This window comes from Zonotrichia leucophrys, chromosome 8 (assembly GCF_028769735.1).
Source record: "Zonotrichia leucophrys gambelii isolate GWCS_2022_RI chromosome 8, RI_Zleu_2.0, whole genome shotgun sequence".
NCBI lineage: Eukaryota > Metazoa > Chordata > Aves > Passeriformes > Passerellidae > Zonotrichia > Zonotrichia leucophrys.
Window position 1 is genome coordinate 427,643 of NC_088178.1, and position 22,561 is coordinate 450,203.

Sequence of the window (22,561 nt, forward strand, 5' to 3'; positions counted from 1 at the left end):
GCCCGTCCTCGTCTCGACACGCTCAGCAGGGATGAGGCATCCATCCTGTGTCGCAGGCAGGAGGAGCACGCGGGAGACCTGCCAGTCTCTGCGGGGCACAGCCACCATCCCTGCCCTCCCCTCTCCCCAGCACACGGGCCTGCCCCGGCCCTGCTGCTGCACATGGATGCTGAGCCTCAGAGCATCCTCCCTCCCACCCGCTGGGACACACAGCTAGTGTGGGTCAGCCAGCTGCTCCCTCCATCATCCTGGCTCCAAGCCTCGGGCTGTTACTTGTGTTCCAGCCCACATCCCAGGCACACAGTGCACCCAGCCCCGGGGTGCCCTCGGGGGAGGCGAGCTGAGCTGCCTGCAGAAGCACCACAAGGAAACCATGCAGCCAGATCACATACCGAGTGTCTCTTCAGCGGGTTGGCCCCTACACATAGGTGCATCTACTGAATATACACATGCCTTAGCCACGGGGTACCGGGAACTGTGCCACGCGCGCCTGCTGGGGCTGAGCTAGTGCGTACAAGAGTGAGGAGGGCTCCATGCACCCCCCAAGTCCACAGTTCCTCCTGCCCAGCCGCAGGAGGGTCCGAGTTTGGGGCCTGGTGGGTCACCTGCCAGGGCCCATGGCTTTGGCGCCTGCCCAGTTTGCTCAGAATGCTGGCAGCTTCGGGAGCACGGACAGGGGCCAGAATGCTGTGGGATGCTCAGGGTGGCAGAGCCCAGCTCAGGGGCTTCGGCAGCAGGCAGCTGCCAATGAAACTCTGCTATACACATTCTTCTCCTGGCAGATGAAGATGTGGGTTAACTCTGGGGGAGGAGGACCTGGAGATTTCCCCATGGAATTAAAAGGTACTAGCATCCTGCTGCCAGCTGCCATGCATCACCCGTGGGGCATCCAAAATGCATTTGTTGGGCATGCCACGTTGAGCTGCCCTGGAGTGGCTGTGGTCAGCGAGGGAATGTCCCCTCGGCACGGGATGCCCGCTCCTCCCTGGCTGCACACTCCAGCAGCTGGGTGAGGTGCCGGGAGCGCCCCCAGTCTTCTCCCTGTGCAGCTGGGGCTGGCCAGCAGGGAGGGCGCCTCCTGTCTCTCCATGTGGCATGTCCAAAGCCCCGAATGCCCGCGGAGTCTTTGTTTTCACCCCGCGATCGCACAGCCGGAGGCTGCTCCCAATTCCTGAAGCAGGTGGTGGCTGCTGGTCTGTCCCTGCTCCAGCGGGCACACACCTGCACACATCCCTTCCCCAGGCACCTGCCCTGCGTGTGGGCTCAGCTTCCTCATGGAGAAAGTCCAGCTGAAGTTTGTCCCCTCCAGCCGGGCAAGAGGAGCCGCTCTGTCCCAGTCCCTGTCACCAGGAACAGGCTGCACCAATAAATAACCCTCCCCCAGCCGCTGCCGGGCTCAGGCCTGCGGGGAAGAGGGAGGTCTGAGCTGTCCCACACCGTGGGGCTTTGCTGTCCTTGGGGGCCTCCTGTGAGGCCTCACTGCACAATGAGAACACGAGCAGCCGCTCCGGGTTTATGGCTAAGTGCGAGTGAAGTGGCTTCCATTTGCATCTGGGGCTCCTCTGGGCACAGGGAAGGATGGGACCAGCACAGGTGGGAGCTGAGGGTCATTCCTCACTGGCTGAGTCCTGGAGAAGACGATGGATGTCCTGGAAGGAGGGACGATCCTTAGTGTCCCGTCTCCAGCAGCTGAGCATTAGCTTATAGACTGAGTCAGGGCATAGCACAGGCTGGGGAAGGTAGGTCTGCAAAACAAATAGCAGAAAAGCAAAGAGAGAATTACTGCCACAGAAACCAATGTGCAAACTGCTCCTGGAGAGCCCCGGATCTCAGGGTGCCCCATCTCTCCATGGCCCGAGGTGGGGGCTGTGCTGCCATGTGCCCAGAGGCAAGATGACCCAGTGGCACAGTGAGGCAGCTGGGGGACACCTGCCTCTGTCCCCCAGACCCTAAAAGCTGCACTGGGGTCAGTGAGCAAGCAGTGCCTTGGGCTGTGTAAAGTGCAGCGTTTGCCACGATGGGCCCTTCACCAGGACTCCTTCCTGGAGGAGTTCCTGTCCCATAGCTGCCTCACAGCCAAGCTGCCCATCTGGTCACCTTAAAGTTCCTCCCCAGGCCCCTGATGTCCTAGGTGCACCCCTGCTCCTCTTGTCCCGTCCATCCCGTCCCTACCTGGCGGCCCTGGTCGCGGAAGAACTCGCCGGTGTTCTCGATGACCTGCTCGTCAGACATGTGGGAGTAGGGCTGCTCCCGGCACAGCGTGAAGGTCTCCCACAGCGTCACTCCGAACGCCCACACGTCACTGGCCGTTGTGAACTTGCCCTGGCCAGAGGGAGCACAGCAGGGTCAGGCATGGGCTTCACCCAGAAGTTCCAGGTGCTCGGGGATCACAACCTCATTCTGGATGCTCCAGCATCCAGGTCTGGTCACAGAGAGGTGTTTGGCCCCACAGACCTGCTTTCTGCCTGAGGCCAGAGCCTGGTGAGCTCCAGGTCTGCCTGGCAGTGACTGCTCTGGACTTGCCAAGGACCCAGCTCCTGGCAAAGACCAACATTGCTCCCTCTTCCAGGCCTGATCACAGTCAGGATAAAATGCCATGCATCCCGTTTAAAGGATGTCCTGCACTGGCACATCAAAAATCACCATAGTCCCCCCCAGCCTGCCTCAAAAAGCTGCCACCACTCCCGCTGTCCCCATGCTTCATCCCAAATCTGGGCTGCAGTGAGCAGAGACCTCGCCATCCCTCCTGCACCCCCCAGCCCAAGGAAGCAGGGCAGTGAGCATCCCCAGAGCCACGTCAGTGTCCGTCAGAAGAGCCCCGGCCCCGTGTACCAGCAGGATGCTCTCCCAGGACATCCAGCGGATGGGAAGCACCGCCCGGCCCTGGATGCGGTAGTAGTCCCCACTGTAGAGGTTCCTGCTCATCCCAAAGTCGGCAATCTTGATGGTGTAGTGCTTCCCCACCAGGCAGTTACGCGTGGCCAGGTCCCGGTGCACGAAGTTGAGGGACGAGAGGTACTTCATGCCCGAGGCGATCTGGGTGGCCATGAACCGCAGGTCACTGTTGGGGGCACACGGGACGAATGAGCACAAGGCAGGAAGGACAACAGCCAGAAGGTGTTCCAGGCAGGGTGTCCCAGGAACAAGCAGCACTGCCTGCCCCTGCTCTCCCAGGCAGCCCTACCTGACGGTGGGTGCAGGGCCGCCTGCCTGCTGGCGGGACAGGAACTGGTTGAGGTCCCCATTCTCCATGTACTCGGTGATCATGCACAGGGGGTCATCTGTGATGCACACCGCCAGCAGCCGTATGATGTTGGGGTCCTTCAGCCGTGACATGATCTTGATTTCCTTCAGAAAATCATTCCTTTCCGGAACAGAAACCACACAGGTGGGATAGACAGACCCAGAGGGCCACAGAGGTGAGCACAGACTGGCCAAGAGTGCCACCCGCCCACCCAAGCCTCCCGAGGACCTGTGGGCCCCTTCCCCTGGGACTAGAGAAGATGAGTTGCAGGGTGGGCTCAGCAGGTAGGTAGGCACTGGGGAGCTGGTGAGGACTAAGGATCCTGACGTGTGACAGCCCAGCATCCCCAGAGAGCTCAGGTGTGTGGTCCTTGCAGCTGCACTGAGCATAGGGCTGATGGAGACATGGAATGCTTCCCAAGCATCCCAGTTCTCTTGGTGAGGCTCTGCCCGTGGGCAGTGCTGGGGTGTGCGCCCCCCTCAGCCCCTACCTGGCATTCTTGTTGGCATCTGCCCGCAGCATCTTCACAGCCACCAGCATGGGGTGGTCAGAGCTGCCATCCAGGCCCTCCAGGGCAAAGTCCTTCCCTGTGAACTTCTCCATCCCCTCCACTTCACAGAGGTGAACCTGGGGGAGCAAGGGGAAGCCATTACATTGCTGACTGGCAGCCTTCCACAGCCCCTGCGAGCTGGGAAGAGCTTTGCCTGAGTCCTGCTCGGAGCAGGCCCGGTTCCCACTCACCTCCCCAAACTGGCCTTCCCCCAGCTTCTCCTTGAAGGTCAGCAGCTTCCTGGGGAACTCCTCGACGGCCACATCCTTGCCAGCGAGCAGGTCCATGGTGAGGGCCGGCACTGAGTAGGTGTTGCCGCCCGTCACACCCTGCAGGTTCACAATGTCGGCCTCGGCGTAGTGTGGGACGCCCTCGGGGACGCTGGCCTGCGATGGCTTGGTGGGGCTGCTGCAGCCTGGGGGGACACAGCGGGGACACCCTGCCGTGGGTGTCCTGCCCTGCACCCTCTGCTCCCTGGGGCTGCTCACACTCTGCCCCTTCTGCCCCAGAGCCCCCCAGGGCTGCCTTCCTGCAGGCAGCACAGGCTGCTCCACTCCTTCCCCACCAAGGGCAAACACCAACCAAGCCCTGAGCTCCAGGGGAGCAGAGATCCATGCCTGGCCTCCACATCATTGAGGAAGAGGTGCCAGAGCATCCCAAGGGTGACAGTGGGATACACCTTAGTCTGGCAGTAGATGTTGCTGATGGCTCTCAGTCACAGGCTTTGTGTGACCTTCTTGGGGGATGCATGGGGACTTGTGTGACCTCTCCCCCTGTGACAAAATGTTTGGAGAGCGGCCAAAAGCTGGGGCTGGAGAGAGGGGGCTGCAGCAGGCTCCGTGAATGGTGTCCTGGCTGTCACCTGCGAGATGGCTGTGAGCATGCAGGGTGTCCTGGCTCTCACCTGTGTCCTCCTCCCCCGCGGTGAACTCGGGCAGCTTGCGGATCAGGCGGGAGGGCTCCTGGTAGTCGGGCCCCAGGGGGAAGATGCGGTCATAGGTGGAGCTGGACTCCTGCTCGCTGGGGGAGGAGGAGCGGTTGTGGTTGAACATGCTGGATTCACTGGGCAGGGAGAGGCTGACGGTCATTTCATCATCCAGCATCCTCCGTGATGCCTGTGACAGCGGGGCAAGGGAGGAGAGAGGTGGGGTTCCCCACAGCATGGGCAGGATGGTACCAGGGATGTGACCAAACCTCCTCTCTAGTGCCTTGTCCCTAGGTTGCAGGGACACTCCTGCCTGAGTTTGTCCTCATGTTCCCCCCTTCTCTTGTCTGCCTCTATGGAAAAGGGTTTGGCTTCATCAGTTCTGTGAGATGACCTTGTTTAGGTGGTGGCTGTGGTGAGAACCCTACACACCCAGGCTCCTGTCCCCCAGATCAGCTTCAGGACAGAGGGATGGACAAACAGGCAAGTTCCAAAGTCACCACCCTGCTCAGCTAAGTCCCCTTCCTTGGGAGATGGGTGAAAAGCCTTTCTGAGGAGGGGAAGGGAGCATCAGCCCTTGCATGGAGTCTGTTTTCTCCATGCTGAGCTCCCAGAAGAACCTGCCCAGAATGACCCCACCACCGCAAGGCACCTCACCAGCCACACCACCCTTGCCCACCTTCTCCAGCATCTTCTGCCAGAACTGCCGCCACAGTATGATGACAATGATGGCCACCAGGATGAAGATGATGGCCACCAGGCACCCGATCAGGATGCGCGTGTTGCTGTCGTCTACCTTGAGTGTGGGGTCTAGCCAGAGAAGGGGACAGAGAGGGCCGGTCACAGTGGGGAATGGGGAGACCCCCTGCCCCTCTCCTGTGTGGGATGGGGCACAGGGCCCACCCAGCACAGGGTGACATTGCTTCCCATGCTTACCGTAAGTGGTGGGGACCACGGGTGCCTCGGCGGGGGGCACTGAGTTGTTGTACATGGCTGCATCTGGCCAGGGAGAAGAGAACATCACGGTGGGGGTGTGGATGGCCCACAGCCCCGCCACCTCCTTGACCCTCCCACCCAGGAGAGCCCGGTCCCCATGAGGCTCGTGGCAACCAGTACCTGACTGGAAGGTGATCTCACTGAACATCATCCAGGTGTCGGCGAAGTAGTACTGGCACTTGATGGCGCTGGCCATGCGGTGGAGCAGAGGCACGGTGACGAAACGGGCGCTGGGGTTGACATCATCCAGCACCAGCACCGAGGACACGGCGCTGGGCTCCCACTCGCTGGCGTCGGCGCGGAAGTAGCACTGCACCTCCTTGAAGATCTTCACACCTTTGGCGAACATGTTGTTGCAGTGGACCTGTGGGGCAGCCTGTCAGCACGGCTACCGAGGGGCACGGGGAGGGTGACAGGGCAGGGGGGGTGAGGACCTTCATGGCGGTGAAGTTCCTGATGCGGTCGAACTCGAAGGTGATCTCCACGTAGCCGCCTGCTGTGCTCTCGTTGCGCCAGCCCACGTAGTCGTAGCCTGGCCAGACGTGGTACTCATGGGTCTGCGTGAAGTCGTCCAGCCCCGACACCCCGTCCGTCAGCTGGCCCAGGCCTTCTGTCATGCTGGCATGTGCAAAGGGACAGAAGGAGCGTGACTCTCGCCAGCCCCACAACCTGCACCACCCAGCACCCCCTGGCAGCTCCTCACGGGCCCTGGGACACTCAGGGGGGGATTTTGTTGGAGATGTTCTCTCTGGAAAAGGCTGTGGGTAGCTGAACATGTGGTGCAGCTAGAGCATATCCAAGGGAAGGGCTGGAGCTGCTTCCCTCATCACACTGACCCCCTCATGATGTGCAGCCTTCCCAGGCTGGCCATGTCCCTCACCTCAAGGACACCGCAAGCATTTGCTCTGCTGAGGATCAGCCTGAAAATGCAGGGAAGGAACATGCCCCCCACCTGGTGCCCAGCATGGCACTAGTCCTCACCTGTACCCAAAGGCCCCGTCGTACACTGAGTCATTCAGGTAGATGATGGTGCCCCCAGGAAGGATGAGCTGCTGCCCGACCGGCGCGTTGTAGGACACCAGCCCATCTGCAGGGAGGGAAGGGTGAGGGCATGGACACCCTGCCAATCCCAGTGCTGCAGGACAGACAGCCCCCGCCGGGATGGCCAGCACCCCAGCGTGGGGACACAGGGACAGGCAGGGGACCGCAGCACGCACCCAGCCAGGCGCAGCCATACAGCTCCACGCGCAGGCAGACGTTCATGGAGTGGTCGGTGACGGGGATGAAGCGGACAAAGCGGGCGATCAGGGGCGGCTCCAGGTCCTTGAGGACGATGTCGTAGGTGTTGGTGTTTCCATCCAGCACCTGGAGAGAAAGAAGCATAGTGGGGATGGGCAGGAGGAGCCTCCTCACCCACCACCCAATGCAGCCCCCACCCATCTCCTCACCTGCTTCCCGTGCCGGTTCCTCCAAGAGATCCAGCGGGTGCCATCCCGGCTGTAGTTGATTTTATACATGGGGGCAAACTCATTGCCGTGGCCCTTGGCGTGGCGCCCCTGGGTGCCCACCAGTGTGATGAAGTGCAGGGCTTGCAGGTCAATCTGCAGGAACTCCTTCAGGTCATTTGGCTCCACTGGGGTCTTGGGGCACCAGGCTCCGTCGCCCTCCTCCGAGTCCAGCCTGCGAGCCCAGAGTGGAGGAGCTGTTTGCAGGGGGCTGAGGCCAGCCCCACGTCCCCCTTCTCCCTCCATGCCAGCCCAGACCCTGCTGTGGCCATTGCAGGAGGGTGCCCGCACTCACCGTCCGTACTTGGCGGCCGTGGAGTCAGACCAGTGGCTGGAGGCTGAGATGTCCTCGTCAGGGATGTGCCCACCCGACATTCCCAAGGGGTACCGACACACCGCTGCAATGACACCGGCAGGGCACTGAGCAGGAGGGAATCCCTCCATGGAAATGACCTGGGCTGGGCCACATCCACTGTGCCCTGGGGCAGCACTCTCCATCCCTCTGGCTCACAGAGAGAGGACGAAGCAAGGCAGGGACAGTCCTGCCAAAGCAGGCACCTTCTCAAGCAAGTGAAGCCTCTGGCCAGAAGCGGATGCCAGCCCAGCTCCCAGTGAAGTGGGAAGAAGGGGAGGTGGCTCCAAGGCCTAACGGGCACGCAGGGCCCTGTCCCCAGGGATCTCCTCAGCCTTGCTGGCAATGATCTTGGCTGTGGTGGACGGCCTGTGAGCTGGCACTGCTGTCCCCATGCTCCAGAGGGGCCACTTGCCCAGAAACCTCACTGCAGCAACTGTGCCACGCTGCCCGCTGCTCCCTGTCCTGCCTGAGGGAACAAGTGACCAAGACAGGCACTTGTCCTCCCTGATGGCCCCTCAGCTCCCACCCCAGCCCTGCTCCTGGCAGGGCTGCAAATGGAAAAGTACCCGGGGTGGCGGGCGGGCTGCACCCCCGAGAGGCAGCCGACTCCCTCAGCACCGCATCCTCGCTGCTTCCCAGGAGTTATTTTTTCACGCCTGGCTGCCAAGAGCACAGCTGAAAGGGCGGCTTGTTTGGCCGTGTTTACCGTCTGGCTGCCGGCTCCAGCCCACCGCGGTCCTGCCACACCGCCCCGAGCAAACACCCGCACCGAGGGGCAAGGACGGGCAGGACACGGCGCCTGGGCCGCCTCCTCCCCACAGCCCCTGGGGCTGTGCACCCACAAGGAACCCACGTCCCATTGTGTCACCATCCCTGGGACCATATCCTGTCTCAGGCACAAGGATGGGTGCATCTTCGTCGTGAGCTGTGGCACAGGGGAAGCATCTCTTCTTGTCTCTTGCTCTCACACTTGTGATGCTCTGCAGAGCACAGCTCCCGCTGAATTCCCGTTCAATTCTTGCCAAACACAGGGCCAGCCCTGTGTTTTTGTCTTGGTAATGACAATCCTGGCCAGGCAAATCCAATCCTGCCAGCCATTGATGTTTGCAGGAGAAACAGGATTGCCTCCCTAAATAAGCACAGTGCAACCTCCAGGGAAGACCCAGCTAACTCCTCCCACAGATGAAAGAAGCCTTTGAAGGGACTTGTCAAAGGAACTCCCTGGGGAAACCCTGGGAAAACCAGGGCTCTGGCCATCCCTGCAGCACAGGATGGGGCTGAGCCCTGCAGGAACAGCCATCTAAACACACTTGTGCTGCTGGCCGGCGCAGTGTTGTGGTTTCTGAGCAGAAGCCAGGCACCCAGTCAAGCCATTTCACCAAAGCTGGCCTTGATTTGCTGCAAAACCACCAGAGAAGGCACAGCCCAGCAGAGAAAACAATAGCTTGGCACCTGGCAGCCTCCAGCCTCAGTGAGCCCCCCTGGGCAAGGGCCCCCTCAGAGTCCAGGGGTGAAGTGCTTTGCCATGTCCAGCACCCTGCCAGGGGCCACACAGCGCCTGTGGCACGCAGGGGGGCTCTGAAGGTCACTGCAGGTGCCCAGGTGAGGTGCAGGACAGCAGAGTGACCAGGCAGCTGCAGGCTGGGGGGCCATCACAGACTGCTCCCAGAGATGAGAAAATCCCAGAGATGGTGGAGATGATGAGAGTTCAAACTTGGCCATCTGACAGGAGCAGAGACCAGGGAAATGAAATTCTGGCACCTTCAGCCACCTGGTCCCTGTCTGACTTACCGGGGTTGACCTGGCCTCTGGCAGCACGTGGCACGTGCAGCAGCAGCAGCAGCAGTGACAGCAGGGCCAGTCTGGGGGTGGCCGACATGTCGGCAGTCCTGTGGAGACAGAACCAGGGCTCGTCACCTGGGGCAAACGCCAGCCCTGCTTGGGGCAGCCAGCTGGGGCTGGGAGCACTTCTCCTGCACCAGACCCCGTGTCCCCACCTCAGCCTCGGAGGAGGAACAGAGCCCCAGGCTTGGATCTGTGGCGGTGGTCCCAGGGATGGCAGACCCCAGCCCTGGGAGCCATGGTGTGCCACATCCACATGGAATGGCCACAGGACCCGCGGGAAGCTCCCTGGGGCCAGCACTGGGCACCAAGGCTCTGGCCTGGCCGCCCACCCTTGGCTGCCTTTGAAAGAAGAAGTTGCACAAGCCCATCACATCAGACAATAATAGCAGGGTGCCAGAGCAGTTTCCTGCCTGCTGGCTTTGAGAGAGAGCAGATAATCAGCTGAGATTTACAGGGTATTTGCTGGGATAGCTCCCCATGGCAGAGTGCTGCCAGGGCCTTGTGTGACACACAGAAGTGTGACAGAGGGTGGTGGGAGCCACCTTGCACCCTCTGCCTCGAGGGGAGCATGGGATGGGGCTGGAGGGGACCTGGGGGTCCTGGGAACGGGGCCTGAGGAGAAAAAGGACTGGTGCTGCCAGGCCTCTCCTCAGAGGGGACAAGGGGACCTCCCCAGGACGTGCCTGCCCTTGTGCCAGGGCTGTCACCACAGCCACGGCCTTGGCCCTGGCCAGCCCTCAGCTGCCAGGAGCCCCCAGGGCCCAACAGCTCCCACGGTGCCCACACACCTCTGGGCCACCACCATGGGGCCTGGCACCATGCTGGGGGAAGCACCAGGGACACCCCCAAACGTCACCAGCCCTGCCCCAGGCTCCCTGAGCCCCCGTTATCTGCCAAGAGGACACTTTCACACCAGTACCAGATGCAATCAGTTCTCTTTCTATTTAAAAGGGCTGTTTTAACCTAGTTTAAATGCACATTAACCTTTGAGAGTGCAACCTTCTAACCTGGGGGGTTAAAAGGACTACAGCTCCTGGCCAAACAGGGCCTGGCTGCTGGGGTAAATCCCAGCCAAGCCCACTGCACCAGGGATGTCTGTCCTGGCTGGCACCTCCTTGAACCAGCCCAACACCACTGATACTGCAGGTGACTGCCTGGTTGTGTCCCTGCATCAGCCCACGGCCTTGTCCCCACCACCAAGAGAAAGGCCAAACACACCCAAAGCAGCTGCCCACACCCCACAGAGCCAGCTGGGAGGTGCTGGGCATGGCCCTGGGCGCTGCCACAGCTGGGGCTTGGCATGGCAGGAGCGAGAGCGGAGCTTGCTGTGGCCACACTAGCACCAAGGGGACAGCAAAACCCCAGGAGCTGCCACCTGCCCTCTGCAAGGAGCTCTCTGCACCCCACAGCACCCTGCTGGATTCCTGGGGGACTCCGTCAAGCACCAAATCTCTGCAGGAGGCACAAGTAAACACCTCCACTTGGGATGATTTTCCCCCCTTTTTTCTAATTTTCCTTTCTTTCCTTTTTTTTTGTGGTTTTTTTTTAAAGCACATTATGTAGTTGCTTTTTTTCCCCCCTATTCCCAGCCGGGAAACTGTTGCTAGTTGCAACTAACTCAGCTGCAACTGGGAATTTCAGCTGCATTGCCCAGAGGCACACACAAGAGGCTCCTGCATTTGATGACGGCCAGTTCCCCACCAACATTAAAATCTTAATTTCCTTCTGCATTCCAAAAAATATCCAGGGATATTTTTCCCACTATTCTTTCAGGCTGAGTAAACTCTTAAAGCATCAGGATACCACATGCTGCAATGTCCTGCAGAGAATGCATTTACATTTAGCCTAGTATAGGGAAATCATCCCCACATAGCCACTGGGAAGTGCTCATCGCTCCTCAGGGGTGTGGGGCTGGGGGACAGTGACTCAGGCCACAAGGCTGAGGGCTAAGGGACACACAGTCAAGCACAGGGGCAGTACTGGCAGCCCAGCTGGAAATCAGTTTTGTGCCACCAGCCCCGCAAAAGGGATGGCTTTGCAACGTTTTGACTGAAAATGTTTGCTGAAATTTTTCAATCACTGGAAAGTTTTAGTGTAGACAGTTTTTGGAGCTCCTCCCTGGCATCGCCTGGGCTTTGAGTTTCCCTTGGCTGCTGCTTGTTTGTTGTTTTCCCTTCTAATTTCCTTGCTTCCTTATTCCACTGAAATAACTAAGGGTAATAACTGGGGGAGAAACTAAATTTGCTTTTGTACCCTCACCAGAGCCATAGTCCCTCTTGCTGTCAGCCGTTCCAAGTGAGGTCCCCAGCTGGGCAAGGACCCCAGCTTGCTTCCCAGGTGGGCACTGCCACCTTTGCTTCATCAGGAGGATGCATCATGCATGGGGAGGGGGCTGGACAGCAGCAGCCTCACCCCTTGTGCACACCAGGTCCTGAACACAAGTCTGCCAGGACTTCTGGGGCTCCTGCTGCAGCGCCCCAGTCCTCACACGGCGCTGGGGCTGCCCTCCTGCTGCGTGACACAGGTCAAGGCCACTCAGGGAATGTCCCTGAGTGATGACAGGCTCGCTGTGAGCCCGGCCCAAGGATGTTTGGATAAGGGGGTTCAGGATGCCTGCCCCAGCTGGCACTACAGCCCCCAGCATGCCGTGCTGCCGGCAGCCTTGGCGGGAGCACAGTGCAGCATGCCGGGACCCGTAGTCCTCCTTCCTTCCAAAAATGCCATTTTAGACTTTTTCTGGGCTGGATGCAGCCCCATTTCCTGCAGCAGCAAGCGCCTCCCCAGCCACGGGCTTGCTGGCTCAGCCCGGGGCACCGCAGCTGTCCGGGGTGCGAGGAGCAGCCAGCACACCCCCATGGCCCCAGCTGCCCTGGCGAGACCTGCCCAGAGCACGGCTGGGGACCTGGGGACACCGAGCTGCCAGGGGCACGGCCTGGGGACAGCGAGCTGCCAGGGGCACGGCCTGGGACCTGGGGACACCGTCCTGCGGGTGCCGCATCCTGCAAATGCTCCCTGGCAGCCAGGCGCTCTCAGCCCGGCTCCCAGCCCTCGCCCCGCCGCCAGCAGGGCTCCACAGCATCGCCCCAACACCACCCAGGGCTGGCAGCCACGAGTGGGCTCCCAGCACGGGGGCACCATGCTCACGAGCACCAGGGCAGTGGCCTTGTGCTCCCCTTCCCAGTGTGACCCGGCGCCTGGCTAGGGGACCCTGGGGACAGCAGGGCCTCCCTGGCTGACCAGCGCTGCCGCCAGCCCTGCCAACAGACACATAGGCGGGAGCTGAGGAGGGACACCAGGAAACGCCGGCCTGGCACGAGGCACGGGGGGAACCGCCGGCGCTGTGGGGTCAGCTGGCGAAAAGGGGCCGATCGTCACCCCCCGAGTGAGGACAGTGCCCTGCTGCTGCCCCAGACCCTTCCCGGGCAGAGCTACACCCCAGCCCCTGTGCCGGGGCTCCGCCAGAGCCGTGTCCCGCCGCAGCGCCAGGCCGGGAGGGTCCCACAGCCCCACACAGCCCTGAGGGACCCCGAGGGACTCACCGCAGCGCCGGAGGGCGGGCGGGCTCCGCGCCCCTCGCCCGGGCCGGGGGAGCCAGGTGAGGAGCGAACTTCCCCGGGCTGATGCAAGATGCCTCTGGGAGCTCGCTCGCATTCTGCGGATTCCTGGGAGCCGGCCAGAAATCCCACAATCCTACATCTCGCACATTTGGTTTCAATTAGGGAGCGGAGAAGGGGAGCCAGTCAGCGATCCGGGCTGGCGTTTCGGCAGAGGTTATTTTCCTCGGCCCGAGGGAATGTGCGCAGAGCTATAATTTACAGCAAAACCCATTCATAGCGCGAGAGAAAAAAATAAAAAAGCGCCCGTGGCCAGCAAGGGAACTTAAAGCAATAGGCAACGTTTCACTTTCCAGTGCCTGTCCCGTGGCTGTGGCATGGCACACGCGCCCAGGAGCCTCCTCCTGCACTGTGGGGCTGGGGAGGACACCCCCAAAGTGTGCGTGATGGGGACACTCCACAAGACCCCAGAGCTGGGCCACCCTCTCCGGGCCCCTGGGGGGATGATTTGGGACTCCTGCACGGGCACACGTGGCCAGGACAGCAGCCAAAGGACCAGCCTGGCCCAGGGCACGGGCTCGGGGCTCCAGCTCCCCCAGCTCCGCGCAGAGCTGGCGGCTTGACATCATTTCCAGGCACTAGCCTGGCACGGTGGCCACCGGCTACGCAACGAGGCAGGGAGAAAATAACGATACTATTACTAATAATGGGCTCACATTAATTTTTGTGCAGCATCAAAAACCACAATTAAAGAACTTTTTCAAAAAAATGTTTAGACTTTTATTTTTTATTTTATTTTATGGGAAGGAAATAGCACCCCTGGCAGCAGGCCACCAACTCCCGAAAAAGCTTTCCTGTCCAACTAGACACCCCAAAGCCCCAGGGCTGTAGCCCTGCTCCTAAACCTCTTTGGCAGCATGAAGTCTCCAGACAAACCAACTGAATCGCCGGCAGGGGAAGCCAGGCACTGCTCCCAGCAGTGATCCTTGTCCCTGCCACCAGAGAGGGGCTGCAGTGCCAGCTGAGCTGGCACTGCCCAGGGCGACAGAGGCAGGGCACAGCTTCCCTGCGGCTGGCAGGGAGCAGGTCTGAGCAGTGCCCCGTGTGCTGCCCCGGATCAGCTGGCAGGGAGCAGCACAGGCTGCCCTACGTGCACACTGGCACAAACACCAGCCAGCTCTGCTCCACTCCCCTCCTGCTACCTGGAAGTGCTGCTCAGATGGCTTGGCAGCAGCCAGCGCCCTGGCGCTCTGCCCCAGCACCGAATGCAAAGGTGGTGGTCTGCAAAGCCCAAAAGCCAAAGGCTCGGCCATGCACAGCCCGGCCAGCCTGTGGTGAGCCAGCAGGAGACAGCAGCAGCCAGGACCCCCCACACTGCCCTGGTGGCCCTGGCACAGTGCCTGGGGGACACCAAGTGCTTGGCTGAGCCTGGGGTGCCCAGCAGCCACCTTTGCACCGGGGGGCACATGGTGACTTCCCCCAGAGGGAGTGGTTTGGGTCCCATTCCCAGGAAAATCCCTCCCCAGGCAGCCATGGGGCAGTGAGAGGCTGTGGCCACATCAGGATCAGGAGAGGAGCTGGCCAAACTCTCCATCCTTCTACCCAAACAGCTGCTGTGCCCCAGGCAGTCAGGACACCACACTCCTCGGCAGTGGGCTCACGCAGGAGCCAGAGCCCCTCCAGGAAAAGCAGAGGGCACATGGCACTGGTGGAGGGCTCGGTGCCAGGCTGATTTCACCCTGAGCACTCCAGCAGTGCAACACACCTGCCTGTTCCTACCTGCTCAAGGCTTGCCACTGTTTGCAGAAATATAAGAGGAGGGTACAACTCTCTGCTTCCTCCAGGAACACCCCAAAAGAGCACTGCAGGCTAGAGGCCCTGTCTGCAGCCACCCCAGACAGCCACCCTTGCTGCACAGAGCAGAGCACTTGGCATGATGCAGTCGGCTCTCTACTCCACGAGCCTCTTGGTGCAAAATCATTGTCACTCAAACACCACAGAAGACAAACAGGAGGAACTCAAGAGTTTAATTGGGTGCTTCCAGTTGTGCAATATACAAAGGATGACCAAAAGGGAGAAAAATGGGCAATGGCAAGGACCCTATTAAAAAAAAAAATAGTCATGTAGATTTCAGAAAAATAAAAATTCTAGATTAAACCCAGCCCCATATCATAAAAATCCCCTCTCTGCATGTACAATGACTATTACTATACACATGTTTAAAAATAAATGCCCACAGCCTGGAGTGCAAAGGGCAGCACCACAGCTGTGCTTTGTGGCAGGGGAATCTGTAGCGTTTGGTTTTTAAATTAAAATATAAATAGAAGCATACAACATGCCAAGAACCGAGTGGGTCAAATCCTCCTCTGCAGAGGGCCAGAGCAAGCAGGAGCAGCCCCTGCTAGGCCCAGTTATCCACTTGGTGTGCCCCAGTTCCTGGCGGGATGGGCAGCCCTGCCTGGGCACCACTGGGCACCACTACAGCCCGTTCTTCACCAGCTCGTGGATGCCATCCTCGTCAATGATCAGAGGCGTGCGGAACTCTCGGTCCTTCACCAGCTGCTCCAGGCCCTGGGGGATGAGAGTGGCTCGTCAGGAACACCCTGCACATCACCTGGCTGCCGAGCTGCCTCTGCCCCCTCGTGTGCTGGCAGCCCCAAACAGCTCCCCAGTGAGGGAAAAGCTTCTGTGGCTTATCCCTCACACGTGTGCCCTGCCAGCCCGGCCCATCCCAAGGGCGCAGAGCTCTGCAGAGCCAGTACTCACTTCTCCTCCATACGAGACAAGGGGAGAAATTTCACACTGGATTGGCAGGTCGTTTGCATCCTTCAGGCTGCAGAGAACAATACACAGTCAGGACAGTCAGGTACAGCCCAGGGGGACACAGACAGGGCCCAGCATCTGCTGAGGCCGGGCAGAGGGTCAGGGGCTGTCTGGGCCCACACAGGCCCCACCAGCACAGAGCTGCCCTGGGTTAGTTAAGCCTTGCGTGCTCTCCACAGAGGTGCCAGCTAAAGTTTAGATACCACCAGCAACTGAAAGGGAAGAGAGCTTTCTTTAGATGGGGCTTTCATGATGCCTTTCCATGTGTGTAACTACAGCAGTGCCTGTGCCCCCAGCCCCGCTATTTTCAATACATGGAAACGAGTCACCCACTCCTCCTCCTCCTGCAGCCCTGGGGCGATGTGAGATGCACTCACAGAGCACCTCCCCATAAAGCAAGAGGTCTTGCTTTTAGCCCTCTCTCGCTTAAAGCACAACCTGAGGACACAGGGTAAGCCCTTCTGCTCACTCAGCATCACTGCCTGTGGCACTGTCTGCTCCTCCTGCCTTTGTTAGATAACTATCTTGGCTCCTCTCTTCTGCTTGTGAGATGGAGCTGGTGAGCAAAATGCCAGAACCACAGTGCTGCCCACTGCAGCAGCACTGCTGGGCAGGGGCCTGTGTGGGGTCCCTGACCCTGCTCCTGCTGCCACCAGCCTTTGTAGGATGTGCTTGGATGATCCCTGCATCCAGCTGGCGTGTAAATCTGGGGGTGCAGCTGTGTGGACCCAACAAGAAGCCAGCAGCCCAGGGTGCCCCTTCCCAGCCAGGCACGGCAGAATGCCATCTGTGACAACGCTCCCTTCACCCAGGTCAAAGCTCCTTCCTCTGCCACGCACTCACTCAGCCCTCTCCTGTCCCAGGGGTCAGTGAATAAAACTCACCCATCCCAACCCACATTGCTATTTACCTTGAATGTTAGATTCAAGATAGTAGTTTTAAAAACAGTTGATATTAACTGATAATGAAGGGTAGATGTGGGACAAGGTGCAGCCTTTCTCCTGCATGTTAACTAGTGTGATGGCTTAGTTATAAGCCTGAAAACACCTGGAGTCTGGAATTAAAACACAGATAAAACAGCTGTATTCCACCAGGAAGTACTTGAAGATAAAGCTTCTCAAAGAGTGGAAGGAACAAGATTGCTTATGTGTAGTAGACTCTGTGAGTCATTTACACTCACCAGCTCCAAGTCCCAGCACATTTGTGCCTACAGAACATAATAAAAGAGTTAAAACTTCCCTGTGTATTCCCGTAAACTGTCAAGCACTGAGCCAGGGGCTTTCCCTAGTGTCATGCTCTGGATCTTCCAAACTCAAGAGCTGGAGTCACACAAAGCCCAGCTGGCTGCTGTGCTCAGATTCACACTTGCTACATCAAAGCCTGCCTGACGTTTGCTTCATGTTTTTAATCCCGTTTCGGTCTGCCTGGACGCCTGGCGGACACCAGGAGATGGCAGCCATCCCCAGCTCTGGGACCGGCTGGGACCAGTCCCTGCCGTGCTGTGACAAACAGGGGAGTGGCATCAAAGGACGTGCCGGGGTGTTTGCCAACAGCACCCTGCCTGCCTGACCTTTGGGGGCTGTGTGCAGTCAGCACCAGGCTGCTGCCATCCTGCACCTGTACCAACAGCATGAGCCCCATCCAGTTATCCCTGCGGAAAGGAGCCCAGCAGGAGCAGAGCTGCCTGCCCGCCACCACGAGAAGCGGCACCCCCTGTCCCCAGGGGTGACATGCCCCAGCGGCCACATGCGCCCCCAGCCCCGTTAGCCTGGCTCTGCCTGCAGCCCGTTAGTCCCTCAGCACGGCCCCGCCACCATGCACCTGGCACGTGGATAGTTACTTGTCATTGACATCTGCTGGGCTGGCAGCTGACCTTCCGTTTGGGGTGCTACACGGGAACAAACAAGGGTTAGCAAGGGGGGAAAAACAGAGCAAAATGAGTCTGGGGTCCACTGATCCCTAAAGAGGCCAGCGGGAGGTCTCGTGGTCAAGGGATGTGTGGATGCCAGCCTGGCTGCTGCACGGACCTGCTGCCATGCTCTGTCTTTAGGGAGACACCTCCCTCCTTGTAGCAGAGGCAGCCTTGGCTGTGCAATGGAGGCTGGCAGGATTCAGTTCATAGGGGCTGAATTGAGAGGGAAAGCTGCTGCCAGCTGAGCACCACTCCTGTTGTCACCACACAGCTTACAGCCAGCTCTGCTCCATGGATCACCCATAGCTGGCTGCTTCTGTGACACTGTTATCAGTGCTGGGATTGCCTTGTGCTTAATATCCAGCCCAAAAAGGAGCAGAAGTGACAGGAGCAGCAACTCACCGAGGGATGGCAGGGATGCGTGTGCCATTTTCATCCACAAAGTGCCCCCCTGCATTGAGAACCCAGCAGTGGTGCAGGGACATCAAGGCATGTCGGGCTGTGGTGGGGTTGTCCTTGCCGTTCTGGCTGTCCGCGTTCTTCAGGGGGGAGAACTCATCCTCACGCAGCACCTCGTACACCACAAACCTCCTGGGGGAACACAGCACGGGAGGGTGGGCTTTGGAAACTGTGGCTGCTTCCCCTGCCAGGGTGGCTGAGCTGGGCCCACACCCACGGGCTGTGTTCACAGCTGTGCAGGAGGGAGGGGAGGCCCTGGCCTGTAGGGTCAGCAGATGTTCCTCTGGCACAGGAGCAGGGCTCAGCCCAGCAAGCCTCCAGTTGCCATCCTATCCTGATCCTGGGGCACTGCCAGTGGGCACAACCTGGCACAACCCCAGAGGCTCTCAGAGCTACCCCAGGGAGAGCCAGCAGCCAGCCTGGACCCCACAGAGAGCAAAGGACATACTTGGAAAACTGGAAGATGTCAAAGACGAACTTCTCCATCTTAATGCCGTTGGGCTTCTCAGGTTGGACTAGCTGCCCTGTAGTGATGTCCACATGTGGGATCTTCTTCTCGGCCACGTGGTGCTGCAGCTGTGGTTCATAAGTGCTGCAATAGGCCAACACAGAGATGTCACCTTTCCGAGCAAGCCACATCCCCAGCTCAGACATGGCTGCAGCAGGATGGCTGCCCTGCTCTGACCCTGGCTGCTCATCCCCACAGCAGCCAGGAGACAGCCCCACAGGCCTGCACTCTGGAAGCAGCATCCAGATACGACCCAGAGAACCCTCATCTCAAGGAAGGGGCTGTGCAGACAGGTGCGGGTCAAACCAGCTCTGCAGGGGCCTCATCCCAGCACGCCTGGAGCTCAACCAGCAGCAAGCAAGGCACAGCCAGCTCTGCCCGGCAGCAGCACTTCAGCACCAGCACTCCTGTCCTGGCACTGCAGCAGCAGAAGCTTACTTGACCACATCTTTGAGGAAGGCAGTGGTGAAGTAGTGATTGGCGATGTTGCCCGCGTTGAAGAGCAGCCGCCCGTCGGGGCCGCGCCGCTGGGCAGTGCCCAGGGAGATCTCGCTGTACTCCACCACCTGGTACACGCCGTCCACGCGGCACACCACGCCCACCGGCTCCGTGGGGTTCGTCTTCTCCACCACCTGCCCAGGGAAGTGCTCTCAGGGAAAGGCACCCGAAGCCCCACGCTTCCAACACTCCCTTGGAAACAGCAGGCCCTGCTTAGAATGGCTTTCTCCTCTGGGTTGGTGATGCAGGAGCCCTCCCCGCCCAGGTGCTTCTGGCAGTGGGGATTAGAGGATGGCAGGGCTGGTGACAGGTGTCAGACACACCCAGAGGGCACAGCAGGATGTGGCACCGAGCTAACGTGCAGCTGGCAGCACGCACGGATATTTTTAGCCAGCTTGCTGCTCACAACCAGAAGGCTGCTGGCTCAGCAGAGACATCCCCCTGACCTTCCTCTCCTCCTTGCACCTCACACACCTCCCTCTGGGTTATGAGATACCCCAGCAAATCCCTACCCACCACTGCATGCAGGGGCACAGGGCTTTCTCCTTTCTGCAGGAGGTTTATTATGCTAAGGTTTATTTCCTGTTTCTTTCATGCAGGCCAGGGGAAGAAAACTGCCTTCCCTTTCTCAGCATACCCTCTGAAAGCTGCAAGACCAGTAAGTCCTTTCACCTGTTTGCCAGAGCCAAGCCAAACGCAAACAGAACCTTTGGCTGTCAAGCCAATCTTTAAGTAAAGCTCTACGTGTGCAATCTCCTGTCCACAAGACATGGAGCTGGGTTCAGTGTCAGCTGCACCCAGCTGCATCCTGGTCTGGTGTCCAGGATGTCAGGCTGGGGACAGCTGGCAGCTTATGGCAGGGATCCTGTCTGCCTGTGCTAGCCACAGCCACCCAGAGAAGAGCTGCCCAGCATCTGGGTGTGTGCCAGGCAGCTACACAGGGATCCCAAGCAGCCTCTTGACCCCAGGGGGACCTCCGAGCCCTGGGGCTGTTGGTGCCATATTCCTGTGCAAGGCAGAAGAGCAGTGCCAGGCATCCTCCAGGATGCCAGGGGCAGGCAGGACTGTGGCACCATGTGTTACTTCACCAGTGAGCTCCAGGTACTTAGCTATTCCTGCTGGTTGTGGCAAGCCAGCAAATGAAGGGTGAAAAGTCAGGGAAGCCAGGCAAGGAGCAGGACAGACTCTACCCAGCTCTGAAGAAGCAGTGCCTGCCTACTCCCAAAACCATACCTTGGCCCCACAGTCTGCTCCCTTCTCCAAGCAGAAGCCGATGAACCTGGGGTCAGCCACCTTCACCAGGATGTTGTCCACACAGTAGACATGGACACTGTGCACGCCCCTCCGTTCCATGTCCTCCACGATGCCGTGGGAGCCCAGCGCCCGGTACAGGCCCCCGTTGCCGTCTGCAGAGGGAACGCCCCACTGTCCGTCAGCCGCCCACGCCCACCCTCCTTCCCCACGGGCCCACGTGGAGGCCCTCAGCCCAGCACACCCCACCCTGCTCCTCCCTGCCAGGGCAGACAGACACCTCCCAGCCTGAGTCAGCCCTGGGCCAGGCCACAGCGAAGACTGCAGTTCCAAAAGCTGCTCCTCAGCACCACATCTCACCCCTGGCCACCAACCTGGTGCCATGGCAATCTTGCCCTTCTCCTCCAGCAGGATTTTCCCATCGAATCCCAGGGCAGGCAGCATGCCCTGCTGGAAGAAGATGACATTCTCCTTCTTCAAGCCAAAATACCGATGTTTCTGGAAGAACTCCTTGGTGGACTCCATAGTGCGGCCACTTGTCATAATGTACCTGTTGCAGAGTAGAAGACACCCAATGAGCAGGGAGGAGAGGCAGGATCTCACAGCCCTCATCCCAAATGTGGGAAACACCCAGGACATGCTTTCCCCCTTCCTCCCACACTTAGGAGGATCTGACCTGCTGTGGTCCCAAGACAACGAAGGGTTTCACCCTTCCTTGCAACACATATCTTCAAAACCATACAACACCGTGCACGGGACACCCATCTGCAGTGGCCAGCTCTTGCCTTGTCTACAAAGCACCTCAGCAGCTCATCTCCTCACGCTCCATGGCTGCTGTCTTGCATGGGGACATGAAAACCTTTCCCAAAGGGTCGTGGGACTGAGTCTGACAGCGTCGGACCTGCCAGTGCCACCCTGAGCCTTGAAGGACTCACTCTAAGGGGCCATGCCCATTGCAACGCATTGACACGAAGAGGGGCTATGCCAGTCCATGGCCCTTGGGCTGCCAATGGGAACTGCACCAACCCAGGGGCTGCCAAAGGGAACTGCAGCACCCCGGCTAACCTCGGGCTGCCAAAGGGAACTGCACCCACCCAGGCTAACCTGGGGCTGCCAAAGGGAACTGCACCACCCAGGCTAACCTGGGGCTGCCAAAGGGAACTGCAGCACCCCAGAGCAGCGCGGGCCGCTGACACCCAGAGGCTGTGCCAATCTACAGGACCTGGACCCAGCAGTGCCGGCCGGTCCCTTCCGACACCACCCCGCGGGCCGTGTCCCCCCGAGGCCGGGGCTCACCAGGGGATGTGGCACGGAGTGCCGTGCTGCTCCTCCGCCATCTGCTGCAGCCGCCGCAGGCGCTGGGCCTGGAGGTGGAAGAGGGTCTTGCGGGAGGGCAGCCCCACGTCGCACATGCCCTTGGGGTAGGGGACGCCGAGGCGGGTGCCCTGCCCGCCGGCCAGCAGCAGTACGGCCACGCGGCTCGCCGCGATCTCCGCCAGCCCTGGGGGAGCAGACACGCGTGGGGCCCTCCGCGCCGGCTCCGCGCCGCGCCGAGCCCCGCCGGCCCGCGCACCTACCGCGGCTCTCCCAGCGCGGCACCAGCCCGCGGTCACGGGAGGCGCTGCCCAGCACGTCCCGCGGCACCGGCTCCATGCGCGCATCCAGCCCTGCTGCCGCCGCCGCCCCACCACCGTCCCCGCGGGCGCGGCGGAAGAAGCGGTTGATCTCGGCCACGTCCATGCGGCACAGCTCGGCCGCCAGCGCCCGGCGGGCCGCGCCGTCCAGCTCGGGCCAGAAGCGCAGCACATGGTCCTGGCCGCCCGCCGCCAGCCGCTGCCGCAGCTCCGTCGCCACATCCCCCTCAGCCCCGGCCGCCTCCATCCCGCCCGCCGCCGCGGGGCCGCCGCCGCCCGCCGCCGCTCTTTATAGCTCCCCGCCGGCCAATGGCCGGGGCCCGCGCCACGTGGTGCGCGCCGCTCGCCCAATGGGCACCGGGGGAGGGGCGGTACCGCCCGCCCCCCTCGCGGCGTCCCCGCCAATCGGAGTGGCCGCTGCGGCGCCAGCGGGGGCGCGCGCCGCTGGCTGCCATGGCAACGTGAGCCACGTCAGCGCGCGGCCCCGGCGGGCTCGGGGGCG

At 60.4% G+C, this 22,561-nt stretch overlaps 2 protein-coding genes across 3 annotated transcripts; both read right to left on the reverse strand.

The window, feature by feature from the left end:
* Positions 1-384: 384 nt before the first annotated feature.
* Positions 385-13,093, reverse strand: DDR2 (discoidin domain receptor tyrosine kinase 2). Its single transcript, XM_064719566.1, has 17 exons — positions 12,960-13,093; positions 9,367-9,464; positions 7,516-7,618; positions 7,164-7,395; positions 6,933-7,080; positions 6,697-6,802; positions 6,150-6,333; positions 5,836-6,079; positions 5,656-5,718; positions 5,399-5,529; positions 4,699-4,909; positions 3,986-4,209; positions 3,735-3,871; positions 3,185-3,364; positions 2,833-3,061; positions 2,173-2,322; positions 385-1,745 (listed from the first exon to the last, which is right to left on the reverse strand). Exons 2-17 carry the CDS (start codon positions 9,452-9,454, stop codon positions 1,608-1,610), a joined length of 2,568 nt encoding a protein of 855 aa, XP_064575636.1. The 5' UTR covers positions 9,455-9,464; positions 12,960-13,093; the 3' UTR covers positions 385-1,607.
* Positions 13,094-14,982: 1,889 nt separating this feature from the next.
* On the reverse strand, positions 14,983-22,306 carry UAP1 (UDP-N-acetylglucosamine pyrophosphorylase 1). Of its 2 annotated transcripts, XM_064719969.1 has the most exons (10): positions 22,003-22,306; positions 21,722-21,926; positions 20,800-20,975; positions 20,408-20,580; positions 19,115-19,308; positions 18,617-18,760; positions 18,112-18,300; positions 17,638-17,685; positions 15,741-15,807; positions 14,983-15,545 (listed from the first exon to the last, which is right to left on the reverse strand). In XM_064719969.1, exons 1-10 carry the CDS (start codon positions 22,304-22,306, stop codon positions 15,453-15,455), a joined length of 1,593 nt encoding a protein of 530 aa, XP_064576039.1. In that variant the 3' UTR covers positions 14,983-15,452. The 2 variants fall into 2 exon arrangements, with proteins under 2 accessions (XP_064576039.1, XP_064576038.1); XM_064719968.1 differs by lacking the exon at positions 17,638-17,685.
* Positions 22,307-22,561: the final 255 nt, after the last annotated feature.

What these genes read in the sequence shown, in the direction of transcription:
- DDR2 (XM_064719566.1), bottom strand. Translation starts at nt 9,454, where the DNA reads ATGTCGGCCACCCCCAGACTGGCCCTGCTGTCACTGCTGCTGCTGCTG. An exon ending in TGAGATCACCTTCCAGTCAG is followed by an intron (nt 5,719 to 5,835) that starts GTACTGGTTGCC and finishes CTCCCTGGCCAG; the next exon opens with ATGCAGCCATGTACAACAAC. An exon ending in GATGCCAACAAGAATGCCAG is followed by an intron (nt 3,365 to 3,734) that starts GTAGGGGCTGAG and finishes TGTTCCGGAAAG; the next exon opens with GAATGATTTTCTGAAGGAAA.
- UAP1 (XM_064719969.1), bottom strand. Translation starts at nt 22,306, where the DNA reads ATGGAGGCGGCCGGGGCTGAGGGGGATGTGGCGACGGAGCTGCGGCAG. An exon ending in GACATCTTCCAGTTTTCCAA is followed by an intron (nt 18,301 to 18,616) that starts GTATGTCCTTTG and finishes GTGTTCCCCCAG; the next exon opens with GAGGTTTGTGGTGTACGAGG. An exon ending in TTGTCTCGTATGGAGGAGAA is followed by an intron (nt 15,546 to 15,740) that starts GTGAGTACTGGC and finishes CTCATCCCCCAG; the next exon opens with GGCCTGGAGCAGCTGGTGAA.